At 31.9% G+C, this 18,846-nt stretch overlaps 3 protein-coding genes across 5 annotated transcripts; 1 reads left to right on the top strand and 2 right to left on the bottom strand.

The window, feature by feature from the left end:
- The first annotated feature begins 2,239 nt into the window (after positions 1–2,239).
- Positions 2,240–9,006, top strand: LOC144564822 (shaggy-related protein kinase kappa-like). Of its 2 annotated transcripts, none has more exons than XM_078314434.1 (13): positions 2,240–2,439; positions 2,966–3,161; positions 3,702–3,794; positions 3,945–4,004; positions 4,645–4,917; positions 5,271–5,345; positions 5,469–5,525; positions 5,949–6,089; positions 6,281–6,331; positions 6,797–6,892; positions 7,575–7,658; positions 7,950–8,052; positions 8,623–9,006. In XM_078314434.1, the coding sequence occupies exons 2-13, from the start codon at positions 3,021–3,023 to the stop codon at positions 8,709–8,711; spliced, it is 1,263 nt and encodes a 420-aa protein (XP_078170560.1). In that variant the 5' UTR covers positions 2,240–2,439; positions 2,966–3,020; the 3' UTR covers positions 8,712–9,006. The 2 variants fall into 2 exon arrangements, with proteins under 2 accessions (XP_078170560.1, XP_078170559.1); XM_078314433.1 differs by having other exon boundaries at positions 2,288–2,440; positions 2,959–3,161.
- A 455-nt stretch (positions 9,007–9,461) lies between these two features.
- On the bottom strand, positions 9,462–11,722 carry LOC144564824 (Acyl-CoA N-acyltransferases (NAT) superfamily protein). Its single transcript, XM_078314435.1, has 4 exons — positions 11,325–11,722; positions 11,049–11,101; positions 10,728–10,892; positions 9,462–9,870 (listed from the first exon to the last, which is right to left on the bottom strand). Exons 1-4 carry the CDS (start codon positions 11,694–11,696, stop codon positions 9,627–9,629), a joined length of 834 nt encoding a protein of 277 aa, XP_078170561.1. The 5' UTR covers positions 11,697–11,722; the 3' UTR covers positions 9,462–9,626.
- Positions 11,723–12,661: 939 nt separating this feature from the next.
- On the bottom strand, positions 12,662–16,383 carry LOC144564309 (D-isomer specific 2-hydroxyacid dehydrogenase family protein). Of its 2 annotated transcripts, none has more exons than XM_078313907.1 (10): positions 16,207–16,383; positions 15,751–15,892; positions 15,398–15,542; positions 14,945–15,072; positions 14,766–14,837; positions 14,587–14,689; positions 14,390–14,514; positions 14,186–14,227; positions 13,563–13,775; positions 12,662–12,901 (listed from the first exon to the last, which is right to left on the bottom strand). In XM_078313907.1, the coding sequence occupies exons 1-10, from the start codon at positions 16,311–16,313 to the stop codon at positions 12,833–12,835; spliced, it is 1,146 nt and encodes a 381-aa protein (XP_078170033.1). In that variant the 5' UTR covers positions 16,314–16,383; the 3' UTR covers positions 12,662–12,832. The 2 variants fall into 2 exon arrangements, with proteins under 2 accessions (XP_078170033.1, XP_078170034.1); XM_078313908.1 differs by having other exon boundaries at positions 15,751–15,887; positions 16,207–16,379.
- Between the last annotated feature and the right edge of the window lie 2,463 nt (positions 16,384–18,846).

Below are 18,846 nucleotides of genomic sequence, written 5' to 3'. Positions count from 1 at the left end.
ATCATAATTTTTTACACGTGCATAGTTAAAATGATGTAGATCATATCCAATGGTTTATTTTGATTTTTAAGCTCTAAATTTTGAATTATTTAAGTTTTACAAAATAGAAAAATGATGGAGACATAAGAATAAAAGTTTTTTTTAACTCTTTCCATATATATATTCATTAGATAGTAATGTTGAACATTTCAAAACTTTAAAAGCAAAAATATTAATATTAAAGACAGATCGATGTGTGGCGTATATATATATATATAGCACCATAGCCTCATCCTTATATTATTTACCTATTCGAAGAGGACAAATAGGTGGTCAAGGCATCAGTCAAAAGACCAGACGCAGTTGCAGACTTGCAGTACTAATTACCTTTTTAACCTTTACCTCAGAAGACGACAAAAAAGACACAATTAATATATTTTTTAATACTCATAAATATACTGTTTTTAATGATGGGTAATTAAAAAAGTAACTTTATACTTATTTTTTAAAATAATATATTTTTTAAATATATATATATTTTTTAAATTATATTTTAATACGAAGATCATGTTAACCGTTTGAATCGATTGTTTTAACTCTAAAAACAGAAAATAATAATAAAATTTAATCAACTCTTACCTTTTTAACATATACCTTACAAAATGACAACTAAAGAAAATGATGCAATTAATATATTTTTTAATACTCATAAATAGACTGCTTTTAACTATTTGTATATTTTTTTAAACAGTATTTTTATACTTATTTAAAAATATTATATTTAAACAAAATATATATAAAATGTGTTTTTTTAGTATATTTTAATATGGACGCCAACTTGACCGTTTGTATTTTAAATTTTAGAAAGGAAAATAAAAATATAAAGCAAAATTGAACAAATAATAAAAATTAGAAAATGACAAGAAACAAAAGAAAACGACATAATTAATATAATTTTAATAGTCATAAAGAGACTGTCTGAAAATCAATAGACTGTGATGGTGACTAGGAGTCAGAACATACCTTCCTAAAATTCTAAAAATAATTAATAAAGATTCATTTGATGATAAGCACTGGATATTTATCAACTGATATTTTAAAGGTCTGTCTACTTTTGTAGATATATCCCTATGAATTCTTTAATAGAAAAATATTTATCAAAGATATACATGAATTGCTGTTTTCCTGAGCCGTAAATAATTAATAATTAATTTCAGGCTTGTTATTTGATAAATAAAAAATTCCAAATATAAAAAAATATTAAAATAAAGACATGATTAATGATTGTCGAAATAAGATATCTCAATCCATACTTATTTTCAATTGAAAAAAAAATCAAACGAAAGTCTGACAATATAAACATTTTTAAAGAATAGAGATTTGAATAAATGAGATCCATCCTCTCGTTTGTGTCAAAAACTATGGTTCGGACCCGAACATTTTATTGTGGCTTTCCTAAATTCCTAAATTTTATTTCATATTTTTTTAACGATTAAATTAAAAATTTTATATTTATTACATAAGAAACATTCAAAATTAAGTCATCATATATACTACGAGTTTTTTTTTAAACCAAATAATTTTCATCCTAAATTTTGTTTGTCAGAAGTAGCATGTATACATTTTATAATCATGTTAATTGTATCATCATATATTTATATCAAGACACCATTTGTTGGACAATTTGAGTAATTAAGTTGGATTAAAACATAAAAAAATTGAAATTTTATCACTGTCCTATTGGCGGACGCGTAATAGTGCTTTTGAGACCGAATCGTCTGCCCCCCGGGGGAAGGAAATTTCTACCCCCAGAATCTCTGCGGGTGGGGCCCATTTAAAAACAGTAACAATAGTTAAACCCTTAAACAGTAACCGGTCCTACCCTGCAGAGACTCTGGGGGCAGGAATTTCCTGCCCCCCGGAGGCAGACGATTCGGTTTCAGTGCTTTTATGATTTCTACTAAAAAGTATATCCCAAACTTAACAAGTATATTCCTTCTCAAAAAGCGCATCATGCATTCAATGGGTAAATGTTTTAACAGAGAAGTTTTGGCTTAATGCAGCGTAAGTACTAAGTACTATAGAATCAAAACAAGCTGCATATGATTTCTGTGCTGCATGAAGTCAAAACTACTCTGTTAAATGTTTTACCCCATTCAATCAAAAAAATAAATTAAATGGTCTTCTTCTCGAGAAAAAGCAAAATCCATCCTCAAAGGATTTAAAAATGATTTTGTACAATAACGAGGTCATATCTGCAAATATAGCTACAGTTTTCTTTCTCCTAAGAGGAAGAGTAAAAAAAAAGAAAAAGCGCCTCTCACTCACTCTCACTACCAACGCACCGAGAGAGAGAGGAGAGAGAGGAGAGAGAGGGGAGAGAGATTTAGGTTTGGTTCGGGAGGCAAATGCCCCATGCTTGATCTCTGAGGTCTCTCTCGTGGTGATATTTCGCTCCAGGTTTGCAAATTTGGAAACTTTGATTCTATCAAACTGATTGATTCCTGTTTAAAGCCGTTTTTTGTTTCCTCTCAAATTGATAATTTCGGTTGAATTTTTGTTAGCTAAATTGATGACTTATCAGAAACTGTATGGTTTTAAACGGATAAAAATTGAATTTAGTTCGATCTGCTCCTCAAAATAGGGAAGTTGTTGTTGTCTTTCCTGTTTGATTCAAAACTTGATTTTTAACCTAATTTATCGGTTCATTTATGACGACAACTGACTAATTTGGGAAAATTTTGCGGGGGAAATGTGGTTTAAGGCCTCTTCTGATGTGCACCTTGCTTAGAAAAAAAAAAGACTAAATCGAAAAATTATTGTAAGTCTGTGCCTTTGTTCTCTCCAAATTTGTTACTTTTGTTCTCTTAATTTGTATTTTTTATAATTTATTATCTATCAATAATTTTTATAATTTCAGTATATTAAACTTGCTAGTGAAATAAATTAATCTCAGTATCCCATGTTATCAAATCTTTGCACACAGGTTCTTTTCTGTAATGAAAGTTTGATCAACAGAGAGTTCAATATCTAATCAAGTAATGGGAAGTGTAAAGCACAGTGGTATCGGCAGTTCGAGAAATACTGGTATTAAGGGGTCATCAAGTTCCACTGATTGGCTTCAGAGAGATTTCACCTCATTGCGGATAAACGACACCAGGCCAGATTTTGACTCTGACAGGGTAATATTTTTTTTTTTTTTTTTATCAAGTCTTAGATTTTTAGTTATTTGATGAATAGGTATAAATGGCACATGAAAAGATATATTACCGAAAGACACCAGGCCAGATTTTGACTCTGACATGGTATTTTTTTTTTTTCAAGATAAAGTTTTTAGATTTGTAATTATTTGGTGTACATGAAAAGATATATTATTGCAATAACTATGGCTTTCTCATGAATAAATTTTGGCAAGTCATTAATGTTGGTTTTTATAGTCCATAAAATGTTTGATATTATCTCTTATATTGTTATTTGCAAAATTCATGTTGACTCTGACAGTCTAACAGGGTATTTTTTTTTTTTAGCAAGTTAATTTTTGGACTTCTACTTATTTGGTGACTAGGTGTACATGAAAAGATATATTATTGAAAGAACTATCAGCTTTCTCATGAATAAAATTTGTGAAACCATTTATGTTGGTTTTTATAGTACATTAAATATTTGATAATATCTTTTTATATTGTTATTTGCGCAAATTCATGTTTATTTTATATTCTTAGGATAGCGAGCCTGAAATTGTTGATGGACCAGGTACCGAAGCCGGCCATGTTATATCAACAACAATAGGGGGCAGAAACGGTGTGGCAAAACAGGTCTTGTCCATCTTCCACGTTTGCCCCTTGTAATTCTATGAAATTTCCAGTTAAAAGATCAAATAAAATTGAGCTTCATGATATTACCTCAGCAAGGTTAAAATTATTTGAAATTATGATTTGTTACTAATTTGTTGAGTGATTTAACAGAGAATAAGCTACATAGCTGAGCATGTTGTCGGAACTGGCTCTTTCGGCACTGTCTTCCAGGTACATCTATAGATCCTAGTTAAAATTTACTTATTCTGAGACTGTTATTTGGTTAAGTTTTGTTTTAGTTAAATTGAATATAATTGGGGCTTAAGGTATAAATGTGATATATTGCAAAATTAGGGTTAAATAAAGAAAAATTAGATAACTAAATAACTAATAACTTAATTGCATTACTAAACCCTAATTGGAGCTAAGTTGATGCTTAATTGCACAAATGAATCTGAATTAGGATTTTATTTGTAGCTTGGGAAAGCAGCTGCCTCTATCTTTGCTTTTTGCTTACTGTTATAAGCTTTTTCATACAAAGTGTAGAGAAGCAAAAAAAATAATAGAAAAAGATTAACAGTACAGTGCCTCATCTAGAAAACCCGGGTATGCAATTGTGCCCTAAAATGAAATTAGAACAAAAACTTAACCAAAAGAAAAAAAAAGTTGATGAAAAACCAACTACTTTCACTTTGTAAGTTTCAGAACCAACACATGAACTTTCCAAAATAAAAAAGAAAAAAAAATATAAAAAGTACTTGAAGATTGAAGATATCCAACAATTCTCAAGCACAGATGCCAAATTTTTTCACTTCTTGACAGTCTAGTCAATTGATCTTCTTTACTAAATGAAATCTATCTTTCTTTTTAGGCGAAATGCAGAGAAACGGGAGAAATAGTGGCCATAAAAAAGGTGCTACAAGATAAAAGATACAAAAACAGGGAATTACAGATAATGCAAATGTTAGAGCACCCCAACATAGTCTCTCTCAAGCATTACTTCTATTCTACCACCGACAGAGATCAGGTGTACCTGAACTTGGTACTGGATTTTGTACCAGATACTGTAAACCGGGTCGCCAGGCAGTATACCCGTTCCCACCAGCGCATGCCCCTTCTTTATGTTAAGTTGTATACCTACCAGGTCTCCACTCTCTCTATCTCTCTCTCTCTCACACACACACACACACACATTGCCAATTTTTTATTCATAGAAAAAAAAAAGAATTAAACAAATATCTGATTTCGGACAATTTCATTTTATACCATAACCGCTGAATTATTCAGCAGTTGAAATCTGTGTTATGAGACGACCGGTTTTTCAAATGAGAATAACGCAGATTTCAACAGCTGCTGCTGAATAATTCAAAAAATGAAATTGCCCAAAATCAATGGTATGGGTGAAATTTTGATATTTTTTTATGGTACCGATGAAAAAATTGGTACACATTGTTCATTTACATTTTTAATACTAAAGAGGTTCTTTAATTTGTACAGATATGTAGGGCGCTTGCTTATATACATAATAGCATTGGTATCTGCCATCGTGATATCAAACCGCAAAATTTACTTGTGAGTTTTTCTTGTTGGCCTATGTCAAGTAAAAGATCTATCATGTAGAATAATTAGATTTGAGTTCTTATTTTGTCATTAATCATAAATTTTCATTTAAATTTGTTGAAATTTTTGTTTCAGGTGAATCCACATACTCATCAGCTTAAATTATGCGACTTTGGTAGCGCTAAGGTTCTGGTAAGCTAGTAATCAGATTATTTGATTTTTTCTTTCTAGGAAATGCTTGTGACCCAATTATCTTTTTTAAGGATCTTTTTGTAATAGAGCAGGGTTAAAATGCCCCATTTTTTTTGTTCCCCAATCATGCCTCACATCCTTATCTACGTTTTCAAAATCGAAATAGTTGATCTGAATTGCTCAACATGATCTCCATATTAAAATGCGCTTGGAGAGCAAATTTTATATTTTTTTGGGAAATTTTTTACTATTTTTTTAGATGGGTAAAAAAATCACTGTTTTTTAGAAGATTCTGGACCATCCAAAAACAGTGATCTTGAACCTATCTAAAAAGATAATAAAAATTTCCAACAAATATAATAATACCTTATACTTTCTGGATTTTGTTTTCAATTCCTTTTTTTTTTTTAATTTTGGTCTAAGGTGAAAGGAGAACCAAATATATCATACATATGCTCAAGATATTATCGTGCACCAGAGTTAATATTTGGTGCAACAGAGTATACAACCGCCATTGACTTGTGGTCTACTGGTTGTGTAATGGCTGAGTTGCTACTGGGACAGGTACCTCTTTTCAGTATTTAGTTGCTATTTCATTTGTAGCACTGCAAATAATGAAAAATATATTACGTGTTGAAATGTCCTTCTATCATTGTTTCTCTTTCTATTTAAATGGGTATGAGATACTTGTTTTCCAGGAATATATCCTTTCTTTCAATCTGGTAATAAAAAAATCCTCTTTGATTTTTCTGTAGCCATTATTTCCTGGAGATAGTGGGGTTGACCAACTGGTTGAAATCATAAAGGTTAGTATATTATTTGTCTTACTTCAGATAACTTATTTTATATGTAGATTGAGGTTATGGTAATATGCGTATTACAAATCGACCCGTGCTATGGATTTATATTTCTATTTTGAAAGTTTAAGTAGTTCATTCAAACCGTTAAACATGATCTTCATGTAAAAATGTACTTGCACACCAAATTTTACATTTTTAGAATTTTTTTACTATTTTTTACATAGGTAGAAAATCACTACTTTTGGATGGTCCAGAATTTTCACCTATCTAAAAAAATATAAAAATATTGTTTACAAGTACATTTTTACATGAAGATCATGTTAAACGGTTCAGATTGACTATTTGGACTTTAAAAACAGAGATTTGAATCCATGCGCAGGCCCGCTCTGTAATATGCATATTACCATAGCCTCACTCTTATATGTATGCATTGACACATACAGTAGATTTACGTTGAATGAACTTGTGAAGGTGTTAGGTACTCCAACAAGAGAGGAAATAAAATGCATGAACCCTAACTACACCGAGTTCAAGTTTCCCCAAATTAAGGCTCATCCATGGCATAAGGTAATTAATTCACTGCTTTTTGGTGCGATGTTATGTACCTTGCAAAACCTGACATTATTATTTGTAATTCTGTGAATGTGCGAAATATACCTTCCATTCAAAATTGACCAAAATGCCCTTGTATGTTGATGAGCATGGAAGGGGTTGCCAATATTGGGGAAGCAACCAATGATCTTTCATGCAGGGGTATACATAACACTTTGATTTTAGCCAAGTATACATTAAATTATTTACTAGAGGAGGGTTCAAATGCCTTTATTTTTTGTGCCTCTATCATGCCTCCACCTTTTAATTTTCTAATAACAAAAATTCTAAAATGTATATGTCAAAACAAAACTGTTAGATGTGATCTATATATCATTTTATCTACATGTACATAAAAATTATCAAAAAGTTGAAAAATCAACATTTAGAATTTATCCACATCGGTGTATTTTTGCAAGCTCTTGGTACTAATCAAAACAAAATTGAAATGTTGTGATCTTTTACGTGTGCATAGAGAAAATAATATAAGATCATATCTAACTGTTATTGTAGCTCTAAAAATGGAGGCATTTGAACCCTCTTCTATTCCCTATTCTGTGATGGATCCAAGCCCAACCTAGCTTCTGTTTCAAAAAATGAAACCTATAAATTGTCATTTTTTAAAATAATAATTGACCTTTTTTTCTTGTGCTTTTAGGTTTTTCAGAAAAGGCTACCTCCTGAAGCAGTAGATCTTGTTAGCAGATTTCTCCAATACTCACCAAATCTCAGATGCACTGCTGTGAGTTCAGTTTATTGCTAATATGCAAAGAAATCCCTACCTTTTTATCATAAATTGCAAGAAAAAAGCATCAGTCATCTATTATTAATAGAAGTCCATAATCCATTTTTGCGGTATCTGACAGTATCCCCCCATTTTGACAAGAAATTGAGAAATTCAAATTCAGTCCCTAGTATTTTGCATTATCTTGATAATTGAAGGACATTTAGCAATTTAGGTTACTTTGTTTCTTTAAAGCTGTATGTTTAAATTAACTTAAAAGATGCTAATTTTGAAATAAAACATGAATAGTTGGAAGCTTGTATGCACCCATTCTTTGATGAGCTAAGGGACCCAAATTCTCGCTTACCGAATGGCCGGCCTTTTCCTCCTCTCTTCAATTTCAAATCTCAAGGTAAAAAACATATTGTTTCTAATTTTACATTTCTAACCAGAATTAGGGGTGTTCAAACCAAAAATTTATTCAGTTCTCAAAAATCTAACCGAACCAACCGAATTAAACTTGTTAGCCAAATAACAACCGAACAAAAAGAAACATCGAAGTAAATTTTTTTTGTTTGGTTGAACCGAAATAAGAGAGATTATATTTTCAAAACGTCAGATTTCAATACATCAAGAAATACATTTATAATCATATATAGAAATAAATATCGAGATATATTAGTCAAACCAAAATAAGAGGTTAAACCGAACCAAATATAAAAAACTAAAGTAAATATAAAGTAAATTTCAGTTTGATTGATTGAACCAAAATAAGAGAGATTAAACCGAACCAAAAACCGACGTAATTCAAAAATTCAACCAAACCGTTTAAACTAAAAAACTGAACCATTTATTCCAAAATTAGTCAGTCCGGTTGAAAACCAAATAAATTAGATCCAATGAACACCCCTCCAGAATAGTAAAAACATTGAGGTTAGTTTTTATTACATGAAGAATGCTGATATATCTAAATGTTTATCAGAGGTCGTCGGTATACCTCCTGAAGTACTAGAACGCCTTGTACCAGAGCATGCTAGAAGGCAGAGTTTGTTTATGGCCTTGCGCACCTAACATTATTGTTTAGAGAGAGAGAGAGAGAGAGAGATGTAAAGCCAGTTTTTTATTATTATTTTTTTTTTTGTTTTCCATCATTTCATAATCTTGTGTTGTGTTGATCATGTGTGTTTCGTGTCGTTGCCTAATATTTGATTGGCATAGTTTTACTGAACTTTTTTGTTTTGATTTGCGAGTTTTATAGTTAATTACTTTGTGCCTTTTTATTCTGCTATGAGGTGCTGATTGGATTGGGTTGGATCTGTCTCATGATCCCCCAATTATGTATCACTTTGAAACTTGAACATGATTTTAATTACTTGTTGATGCTATTGAATTAAATCTATGCGTTGAGAAAAACAAATAATAATATATTAATACACTACATTTCTCTCAGTAGTTACCGATTCTTCAATTATCAAAATATTGTCAATAAAATTTTGAGCTTTGCTTACAAGTAGGAGTTCAAATGCCTTAATTTTTTGAATTTAAGTAATTTAAAATTTTAAAATAAAATGTTATATGATTTATATATTTTCTCTGTGCACATGTAAATCATAACATTTCGATTTTGTTTTGATTAGTCTCAAGAGTTTATAATTACGGATTAGAATTTTCAACTTATTAATTCATATAAAATTTAAAATTGAAAAGTAATATTTTTTCTATTTATATGTAGAAAAAATAATACGAATTATATCTAACAGTTTTATTTAAAATTGATGTTTAAAATTTTTGTTAATAGAAAATTATAAAATAGAGATATGATGGAAACAAAAAAAATGAAGATATTTAAACTCTCATTGTAAGATTGTCATTTGTTTCTTTATCTTCATTAACAACCAAAGCTACACTATCTATTAACCTTGTTTCACTAATTTAATTTATATATCCAAGGAACCAATGTATACTCTAAATATGTAACACTTTCAACTATGTTGGTAAGCAACTTTGCAAATCTTCAAAATTAGACTGCTTAATCATCAAAACACGGCGTCTCATGCCGAGCATTGCCCACCAAAGGGGATCTCTTGCCACGACACTGTATCCCGCACTCGAATACAAACGGCGTGCACCGAGATCATCCTCATATGCTCTCAGAGCTAAGTAGTTGTACCTCCATTGTTCTGACAATGCGTCACATGCTTTTAGAAGCACAGTTCCTACTTTTTGCCTCCTATCATACACAAAATTAAAGTTGTTCAACATTCTCAAATCATATGATCTGCACAAACATACTAAAGGACATAATGTGTGCGCAAATAATATTTAGCCCAGTTTCGAATTTTAAAAAAATTAAAAGGATATAAAGAAAATTTCACGTGGGAAATTCGGAATCACTGGTATGAATCTAGGGTAACTTTGTCCGGTACCAGCATTGCCTAGGACCCAACACAAATGTACCGTTTTGTTTGATGTTGTACACTTGTTACCTTTCTTTGGCAATTTTTTTATATTTAGAAATAAAAAATCGAATTGTCAAGATAGATTTCCAAATATAGCAAGGATTGAACCGAAGTTTCGGTTCGGGCATGGGTTGACCGAAACTTTGGTTCGATCACCTCTTTGTCACACCTTTTTTTCAAAATTCTACAGAGGGTGACCAATTCTAGGGGACGAATGACCAAATCAAAGTTTCAGTGACCTCCCATTTTCAGGATCTGTGTTGCCAGTGGAGTACACGTCTAACTGAAAGGTGACCGAACCAAAGTTTCAATAAACCCATGCTTGGACCGAAACTTTGGTTCAGTCCTTGCCATTTTTAAAGAAAAGAAAAAAACATCAATTTGTTTCCAGACAAATTGATATTTTATTTTCCAAAAATGAAAAATTTGTTTCTTTGATATAATATACAGCTTCACCAGTAATGTACCTTTTTGACTCAGATGGATTTTGTCAATGTTACAGCGGTAATCGTTTCTGGGACTTGAATTAATCGACTTTCTCCAAGTAAATTCATTTTTTAAGAGCTATGTATGAACTATATTAATTAGAAGTATTTTAAATGTTTACTTTCAATTTTCATAAGCACACCTGAACTTCTTCAGTACTGCAATTCCTGAGATATAAAGGTACTCTTCAGTGCCATTGAGATGTACCAGTACATCTTCATCTCTTTGTACCGTTACATCAACAACGCCTACAATCTCTTGCAAAGCCGTCGATTCGTTTATCGATTCAGCCACTAGACAAGCGTACCTATATATATAAATTCATAATCTATAAATCTGGAAGAAACTATTTAAATCATGTTCTACCATTACAGATAGGTAACTCAAAACAATTATAGATGGTATATCAAGATAATCTTTAGTAATTAAAACAAGAGAAATATATGGCCTTGTTAAAGATAACCTGTCGGTTGCTGAATTTCGCATTCTGATCATGAGATCCGCAAGCACCTCAGCCTGTCTTGTTCAGCATGAAACAAAATTTCAAATTTAGAAGTTTCCAAAATTTAAGCTCTTTGTTTGAAAATACCATTCCAAGATACCCAATTAATGTTTGTAAAAGTTGGTTTTTATTTAATTATCTTTCTAATTAAGGTTAATAGCAAGATACCCACTTTAAGAAGTGATAATGCTGAAACCTAAAAAGAAGAATAAATTCCAAAAATTTGAAATCACTTACTTTAAAAAATTCATAAAAGAAGCCATTGAAAAATCCCATGGGTTCATAAAATGCCTCAGCTTGCACATATGCTGCCATCCTTACCTCTTCCCCAACTCTGTGCAATTTTCTCACTCCCCATCCACATTCTCTCACTAGGTACTCAATTTCTCTCTCATTCTCTCTCTTCTCCACCACATCCACCTCCTGTTTTGGGGTAGAGACACAACAGAGATGCTTCTTTTTTAACAATTCAGTCTGGTTTCCTTTCTTGTCAGAATCAAATGAAATCAAACTTCTTGTCAAGGGATAGAGATTTTGAGATTTGAATTGGGTTTTTTGTGGAAGTAATGGAATAGGTGATTTTGGGCTTAAACTCAATGTAGATGCCATGGTTAGAGAGCTCCAACAAAGGTCATTTGATAATTGATATATTTCCTTCTGTTCATCTCTTGGGTGCTCTGCAATAAAAGTGAAATTGTATGATTTACATCAAAAGATAATCATAGTCTGCAATTATTTAATTGCAGAGGATGAGGAGAAGGAGGAGGCCCATTAAAGTAACGAGTGGAGCACAAAATAGTAGATTGAATGGATATAATACTTTGGAGCTGGGAGTTTGGACTTTGGACATAATTTTTTATCTTTAGAAATGTATTAAATAATATTATAAGTTTAGAAAGATGATCAATATTTCAATGTTATAGAAAGAATTAAAACATTCTTAGAATCTTTATACGGATCATTTATTTTCTGTGGTTAAGGATTGAGAATCAATGATTCGGTTCATTCATTTATGTGGTTACAAATTAATATTTACATTCAAATTCTAAGAAAACAAATCAATCGGCAGGGGTGGATCCAGGATTTTTGTAGGGGGTGGTGCAAAAAAAAATATCGGGTTTAAACCCATTAGCTAATTTGGTACTCGATAAAAAACGTTTATCGCGTCATAGCGTTTATCAAACCCATTAGCTAATTTGGTACGCGATAAACGCTATAGCGTCTGTAGCTCAAATAGCGTGTTTTAATTGTATAGCTTAGCGTTTTGTGTCCAAAAACGCTATAGCGCCGCTATAGCGCGCTATTTAGAACACTGTTAAAAGTCAATAATTTTGTCTTATTTTTTTGTTAATAATTAATATACGATAAATTTAATATATATTTTTCTTTGAGAAAGATAAATTTAATATATTATTACATGTAAACTGGTCGTCAGACGTAAATTTTTTTGTCTCGTTGTAAATTGAATATATTAATTAATCACACACCCACACGCACACCATATATAATATCAATAAATATCAATAATTAGAATAAACAAAAGCAGTCAAATTGATAGGAGCAACACTTTGATAGATGCACAAATAATATTTGAAATGCTTTCTATAGCAAAGCTGTCAAGCTTGCAAGTACTGAAACCTAATTCAGAGTTTGGCACCACGTTGCCCCAATGAAATTTATTTTTATTAGATCATAAAAAGCACCAACAATAGTTCCAAATCTAATACAAAAGAAAGGAAACTTAACTAGTTAACAAATTCAATTACAGTAAATGGTTTCCCTTCGTGAAGTTCGAGCGCACAATCGCCTACCACCTACAACAAGATAGAACCAAGAAATTAAATAGTATAGTTATAAAACATGGAAGTATATCACCTAAGGTAACATAATTTTTCTGTTTAGATCCGGACCATCAGATCAGAATCCACACAAATATTAAAGGAGCCCAGTGTATTCCACCTTGGCCTGGATTTTGATTGAACGATCCAAATCTAAATGGAAATACTCTATTACCTCGTAGGATATGGATTCCAAAACATGAGGGGACAATTCTGGAAAAGTTTACTATCAGTACAACAACTGTACCATCAAATTATCTTTCAAATTATCAAATTAGTCAAGACTTTTCCCCATTTTTTTCTTTTTTCTTTTTTTATAGTTGCGCTTCAATCCAGAAATATGTAAATCCTGGGCTATATGTCCAATATGTCATACTGAGTACGAGAAATATCACTCATGCTCTAACACTCATTTTCTTAAAAAAATAAAAAAATGGTCCATAATACCCCTAAATCCACTACCCATTGTCGGATTTGTTTGAAAAACAATTTTTCCATGGATTGTAGGGCATTTTAAGAAAATAGGCCATAAGAAAAACTTATTTAACCATAGTTGGTTATTAACATCCTATAAAAAGTCTTTGTAGTGGTTTAAAAAAAATACTATAAAAAGTTAGGAAGAAGAAATAACTAAGACCTTTGCCATAGTTCTATAAGAGTACTCAGTGACCCCACCGACATGTGGTGTGATCAAAACATTAGGCAGTTTTAAAATCGGGTCATCTGGATTGAATGGCTCGAACCATGCCACATCAATTCCCAGACCACCCAAGTGACCCGTTTTGAGGTGTTCATACACCGAATCGTAATCTAGAATGCCTCCTCTTGCAATGTTCACCAATAATGACCCCTGGTAGCAACAAAAATAATACGAATATAACCAATTTATAAAGAAATATGAGTGAGGCTATGGTAATATGCATATTATGGATCGACCTGCGCTATGGATTCATATCTCAATTTTCAAAGTTTAAACAGTCGATTCAAATCTTTTACTATTTTTTTAAATAGGTAGAAAATCATTGGTTTTGGATGGGTCCAGAATTTTCAAATCAACTACCTATATAAAAAAAATAGCAAAAAATATATAAAATTTGGTCTACAAGTACATTTTCATATGAAGATCATGTTGAACGGTTCAGATTGACTGTTAAGACTTTAAAAATGAAATATGAGTCCATAGCGTGGGACACTGTGTAATATGCATATTACCATAGCCTCAATCAAGAAATATAGTCAAATTTTAAACATTACTTCTACCTTTTTCATGGAAGAGACAAACTTTGCATCAACAATTCCAGCCTAAAAACAAATTTGAATTAATTAGACATACTGTCAGATTTTTTTTTAGCATGGCAAGTGCATTTTTCTTTTTCTTTTGTTTATTTATTTATTTTTTTTTTGGGGGGGGGGGGGGGGGGGAGGTGGTGGGGTGGGGTTGCTTTTGTAAAACGATGTCCTTACTGTTTCTTTGTTCAAGGATAAGCAGGCCACTACAATATCTGCCTCTCCTGCAAATTCATACATATTCTCAGGTGTGCCTTTTTTATCAACCAAACCCGCGATTTCTTCAAAATCACAACTTGATTCTGAAAAATAAAAAATAGGAGATTAATGTGTAAATAGAGAAAACATTATGATATTAAATGAGCTTCTTGTACCATCTGAAGGCCATTTTCTCTTAGTTGCAAGAATCTTTACACCAAATGGTCTCAATCTCTTTGCTAGTTCTACACCAATAGCACCGAATCCCAAAATAAATACCTAAAATTCACAATATAGTATCTTTGAGCCAAGACTATAATCAACAAATAAACAGAATAAAAAGTTATAAATGTACAGTTTTTCCAAACAGTGTATCTCCAATCGGTACACCCAATTCTCTCTGCTTCACAGCTATATCCATCTCTTTCTGAAAAATATAACAGACAAAAAGGAAAGTTAACTTCTTTTCTTTTGACATAATCAAATTTGCTTGATTCAAGAACTATAATAAAAATAAAAGAGGGAAAGACATACTTGCTTCCGTAAAAGACCCAAAATGAGATAAATTGAATGCTCAGCACATGCAAGAGAATTTCCTGTTGTACTTCCCGGTATTCTTGCAACTTTAATTTTGCTTCTTGTAGCCGCTTCTATATCCACTCCTACAATAATTTACAGTGTCTCAAAGATCATTTTTATAATGTTTTAGATATCAATATGGTTGTTTTAACACATGCAAATCAAAACTCCAAATAAATCCCCTCCTTTTTCACTACAAGCAAAAAAAGTACCTATTTATCTGGTAAATTTTTATCTATAACCCATACATTTTCACTTAACTAATGAGATGACTTTTTAATCTGATAAAGTGAAAAAGATCAACTAGTAGTAGGAACCTAATTTTGAACCTTTTTTTTTGTAAAATATGAATTTTGTGCAATTTTCAGTGCAAAATAAAAAAAAAGGAAGAGCTTGCAATTTTACAACCTTCTAGGCCGACACCAAATTGCATAAGGAGCTTCAATTGAGTTGCTTTGGCTATGAGAGTGGAGTCAAAACGGCACATTTTCACAACACATAAATGGTACTGGTGAATGACTTCTGGTACCTTTTCCAGTGGTACAACATCGACCTGAAGAAATGTACTTTCTGTCAAACCATGGAAAACCGGTCCTAATGTAGTATTTCACAGTGATTATACTGGTACCAACTAAGTAGGCACATGCTGATACTGGTACCAACTAAGCCAAAGTTGCACTGGAAAAACAGGACTAAATCACTGATCATGACAACAGTTGCCAAACAAGAAATCAGACCAAAAACAGTTAAATAAAATTAACCTGAATAAATGGATACTTTTGTAGGTACTCAATTGTGTAATTGTGAGAAGAGGGAAAATTAAGCCCGCAAAATAGCACCCGCGTGATCGGCTTCTGGGGCCCGTTCTCCAGTGTTGCTTCGCTCATTTTGGAGTAACCTGCACTGAAATCCACATTTTTATTTTAACTTTTCATGATTAAATCGAGAAAGTCGTCCTCTATAGTTAAAATTGAAAACTAATATCCTATATAACCTCCATAATTTTGAAATTTGCATCTATGTAGAGTTGTAGACACAATTTTAACTCCTAAAACACACTCTCTCACTCACACACACACTCGTCTCAGAGTATCCGCTCCTAAATCGGAATAGCCATTGTTCAAGATTACAAAAACAAACGAGAATCAGTATTTATTTCTGAGAAGTGAAGGTAACTGAACTCAGCTAAAAATCGAGAAAAAGAAGTAGATAGATACCTTTTGGCGAGAGAAAGAGAAAGAGAAAGAGGCGAAAGGAGAGAAGCTCTAAGAGCAAGGCTTCTAAGAGAAGAGCGATTAAAATTAGAGGCGGCTATTCCGAACATATCGGAGATTTATACGCCCGATTTTACTTTTTTATTTCTTGATCTCCACATTCGTACAAGAGCATCTCAAATCAATGAATTAATCACAGTTAGATACTGACGTCTGACATGAATTCGGACCAACCCAAGATCCGGACCAATCATAGTTAGATACTGACGTGGGTCTCGACTAGCCCAGATCCGGACCAATCTGAGACCCGTCTAAATTCAGACCGACTAAACAGAAACAGACATTTTCGGTCAAAATTAGACCTGTTTCGGTCAGAAACAAACCTGTCCACTGTTTTTCTTTTAAAAAAAAAAACAAATTCGGATCAAGATCCGGACTCGATCCACATCCAATCTGGACCGATCCATATTAATTTTGAATCAAGGATCTAACAAAGATGTGATTAAATTCTCTCAAATAAAATCCGCCAGACCCAAAAACTATGAAAACCGTGACACGAACGGATTCAGACTAACGAGATCTGACTCGACCTGTTTGATAAACACTAGTAATACAGGAATACATATTAAAAAAAAATTAAAAACAAACAAACATAAACAAAATCATATCACTAAAGTAAAACAAATTTTGAGTTTAGACCGAACCGTCCGATCTGCTTTAGTACGATATTAGAAGGGTTCGTGAATTCTACTTCGAACCGGATTGATTCATATTCTGATGTGACGGTTCAAATATAAACTCAAAATTTAAGTTACTTTATAGTAACGGACTCGGTTTGCTTTCTGTTGAGTGTTGTCAGTACTCAGCAAATTGGACTACAGCGGTAGGTGATTCTCGTCAGAGGAAGCTTGTCACCTTGCGCCTTCTTTGTTTTGTTGTTCGTCTTCTTCTATTCATTTTTTATAAGAATCATTTGACATTTTTTTTTTTTTGCTTGTTTATGATTAGTAGTTAAATTAGAACCAAAATATCTTACTTATTAATTCAGTTTTATATTGTATTTAAAAATTAAGAAAGAAACGTATTGTAATCAATATTTGACTAACTTGAATACAAACCTACATGGCTACGCAACTTATTATTTTGAATTACAGATGACCTCAAAAGTCACCAGCTTTGGATTCTTTTTCTCCTTTTTTTAGTGAATAAAGTTTGAACCGGTATGAATTTCATCTTTAGAAGAAAATTAGTTGAATGAAAATTAATCAATAATGTTTAAACGGGAAAAAAAATGATGTGCTATTTTTTTCTTATTCTTTTTCGATTTCTTTTGCGCTTAGTATCTCTCAGTTGGCTTTCACTTATTAAATTTTCCTGCCTGGGAGAAATTATATGTAAAACTCAAAATACAATTTGATTATATATAGTATATTTTTTTTCTTGAAAAAATTATACATAACCATATAGACTTCATTAATCCATATGATTAAACAATTATTATGTTAAAAAAAAGTATCTTCATTAATGTCTCTAAATTAGAGTGATTTAATATCAATGGATACCGATGATGTCTTCGAAAACTAGACAAGTCCAATTCCAAACCTTAATTCTTAAGGAATTGGGAGCGGTCTAATGGACATCAAATCAAATTCAGTTCAATGTCTCAGTCAGAGCTATCCAATCTGCATAAAAATTGTGTGTAAGGATTACAGATTCATGCGGATTGGACAGCTTTGACCGTGCATCGGACTGTCCCCAACTCAAGAATTAGTGCCTGAAATTTCAATTAATAGATGTACCAATTTATCTTTCCAACTTCTTCCCTATGACCAAAAAAAGACAGACAAAAGAATATACTTGGAATGAACAAGTTCAACAAGGGAACAGCTGTCAGAGATCTAAAATCAAGTTGAGATACTAGATATTGCAACTTGCAAGTGCTAGTCACTTGTTATAATTTCTTCATGAGTGAGGCTATGGTACTTTGCAAAGCACAGATAGGTTTGTGCTATGAATCCATATTTTTATTTTAAAATTTAAATAATTAATTTGAACCGTTCAACATAATCTCCATATAAAAATGTACCAAGTTTTCAGAAAACTTTGACTACTTTTTTAGGAAGGTATTAAAATCACTACTTTTGGATGGCCCAGAATTGTTAGATCATGTGATTTTTTACTTATCTAAAAAAATAGTAAAAACATTCTAAAGAGTAAAAAATTTGGTCTCCAATTACATTTTTCATATGGAGATCGTGTAGGACGGTTTGAATTGATTGTTTGAACTTAAAATGAAGATATAAATCCATAACACAGTCTGACCCGTGTTTTGCAAAGTACCACAACCTCACTACTTCAAGATAGAGAAAGAAGAAATAATGTCACAATTTCAGAGTCTGTGCTGGAGAGTAACAGAACTTTGGTGTGTTTTTTGGTTGGTAACTGAAAGCCAAGGCAGTAGAACATGAAGACCGAGCATTAAAATTATTTTAATTGGCTTACTGTCACAAAAATCATTAAGAATTGTTTTGAAGTAAATTCAATTGGCAAATTAGAAATTGGGAACAATAATGTGAAAGATAGCCGCATAAACAAAATGTAGCAGTTGTACCAGTTTCTGTACAGTGTGTTGATAGGTGTCAA

Source organism: Carex rostrata, chromosome 13 (genome assembly GCF_964058835.1).
Source record: "Carex rostrata chromosome 13, lpCarRost1.2, whole genome shotgun sequence".
In the NCBI taxonomy this organism is placed as follows: Eukaryota; Viridiplantae; Streptophyta; class Magnoliopsida; order Poales; family Cyperaceae; genus Carex; species Carex rostrata.
This window is presented reverse-complemented; position numbering and strand designations above follow the sequence as displayed.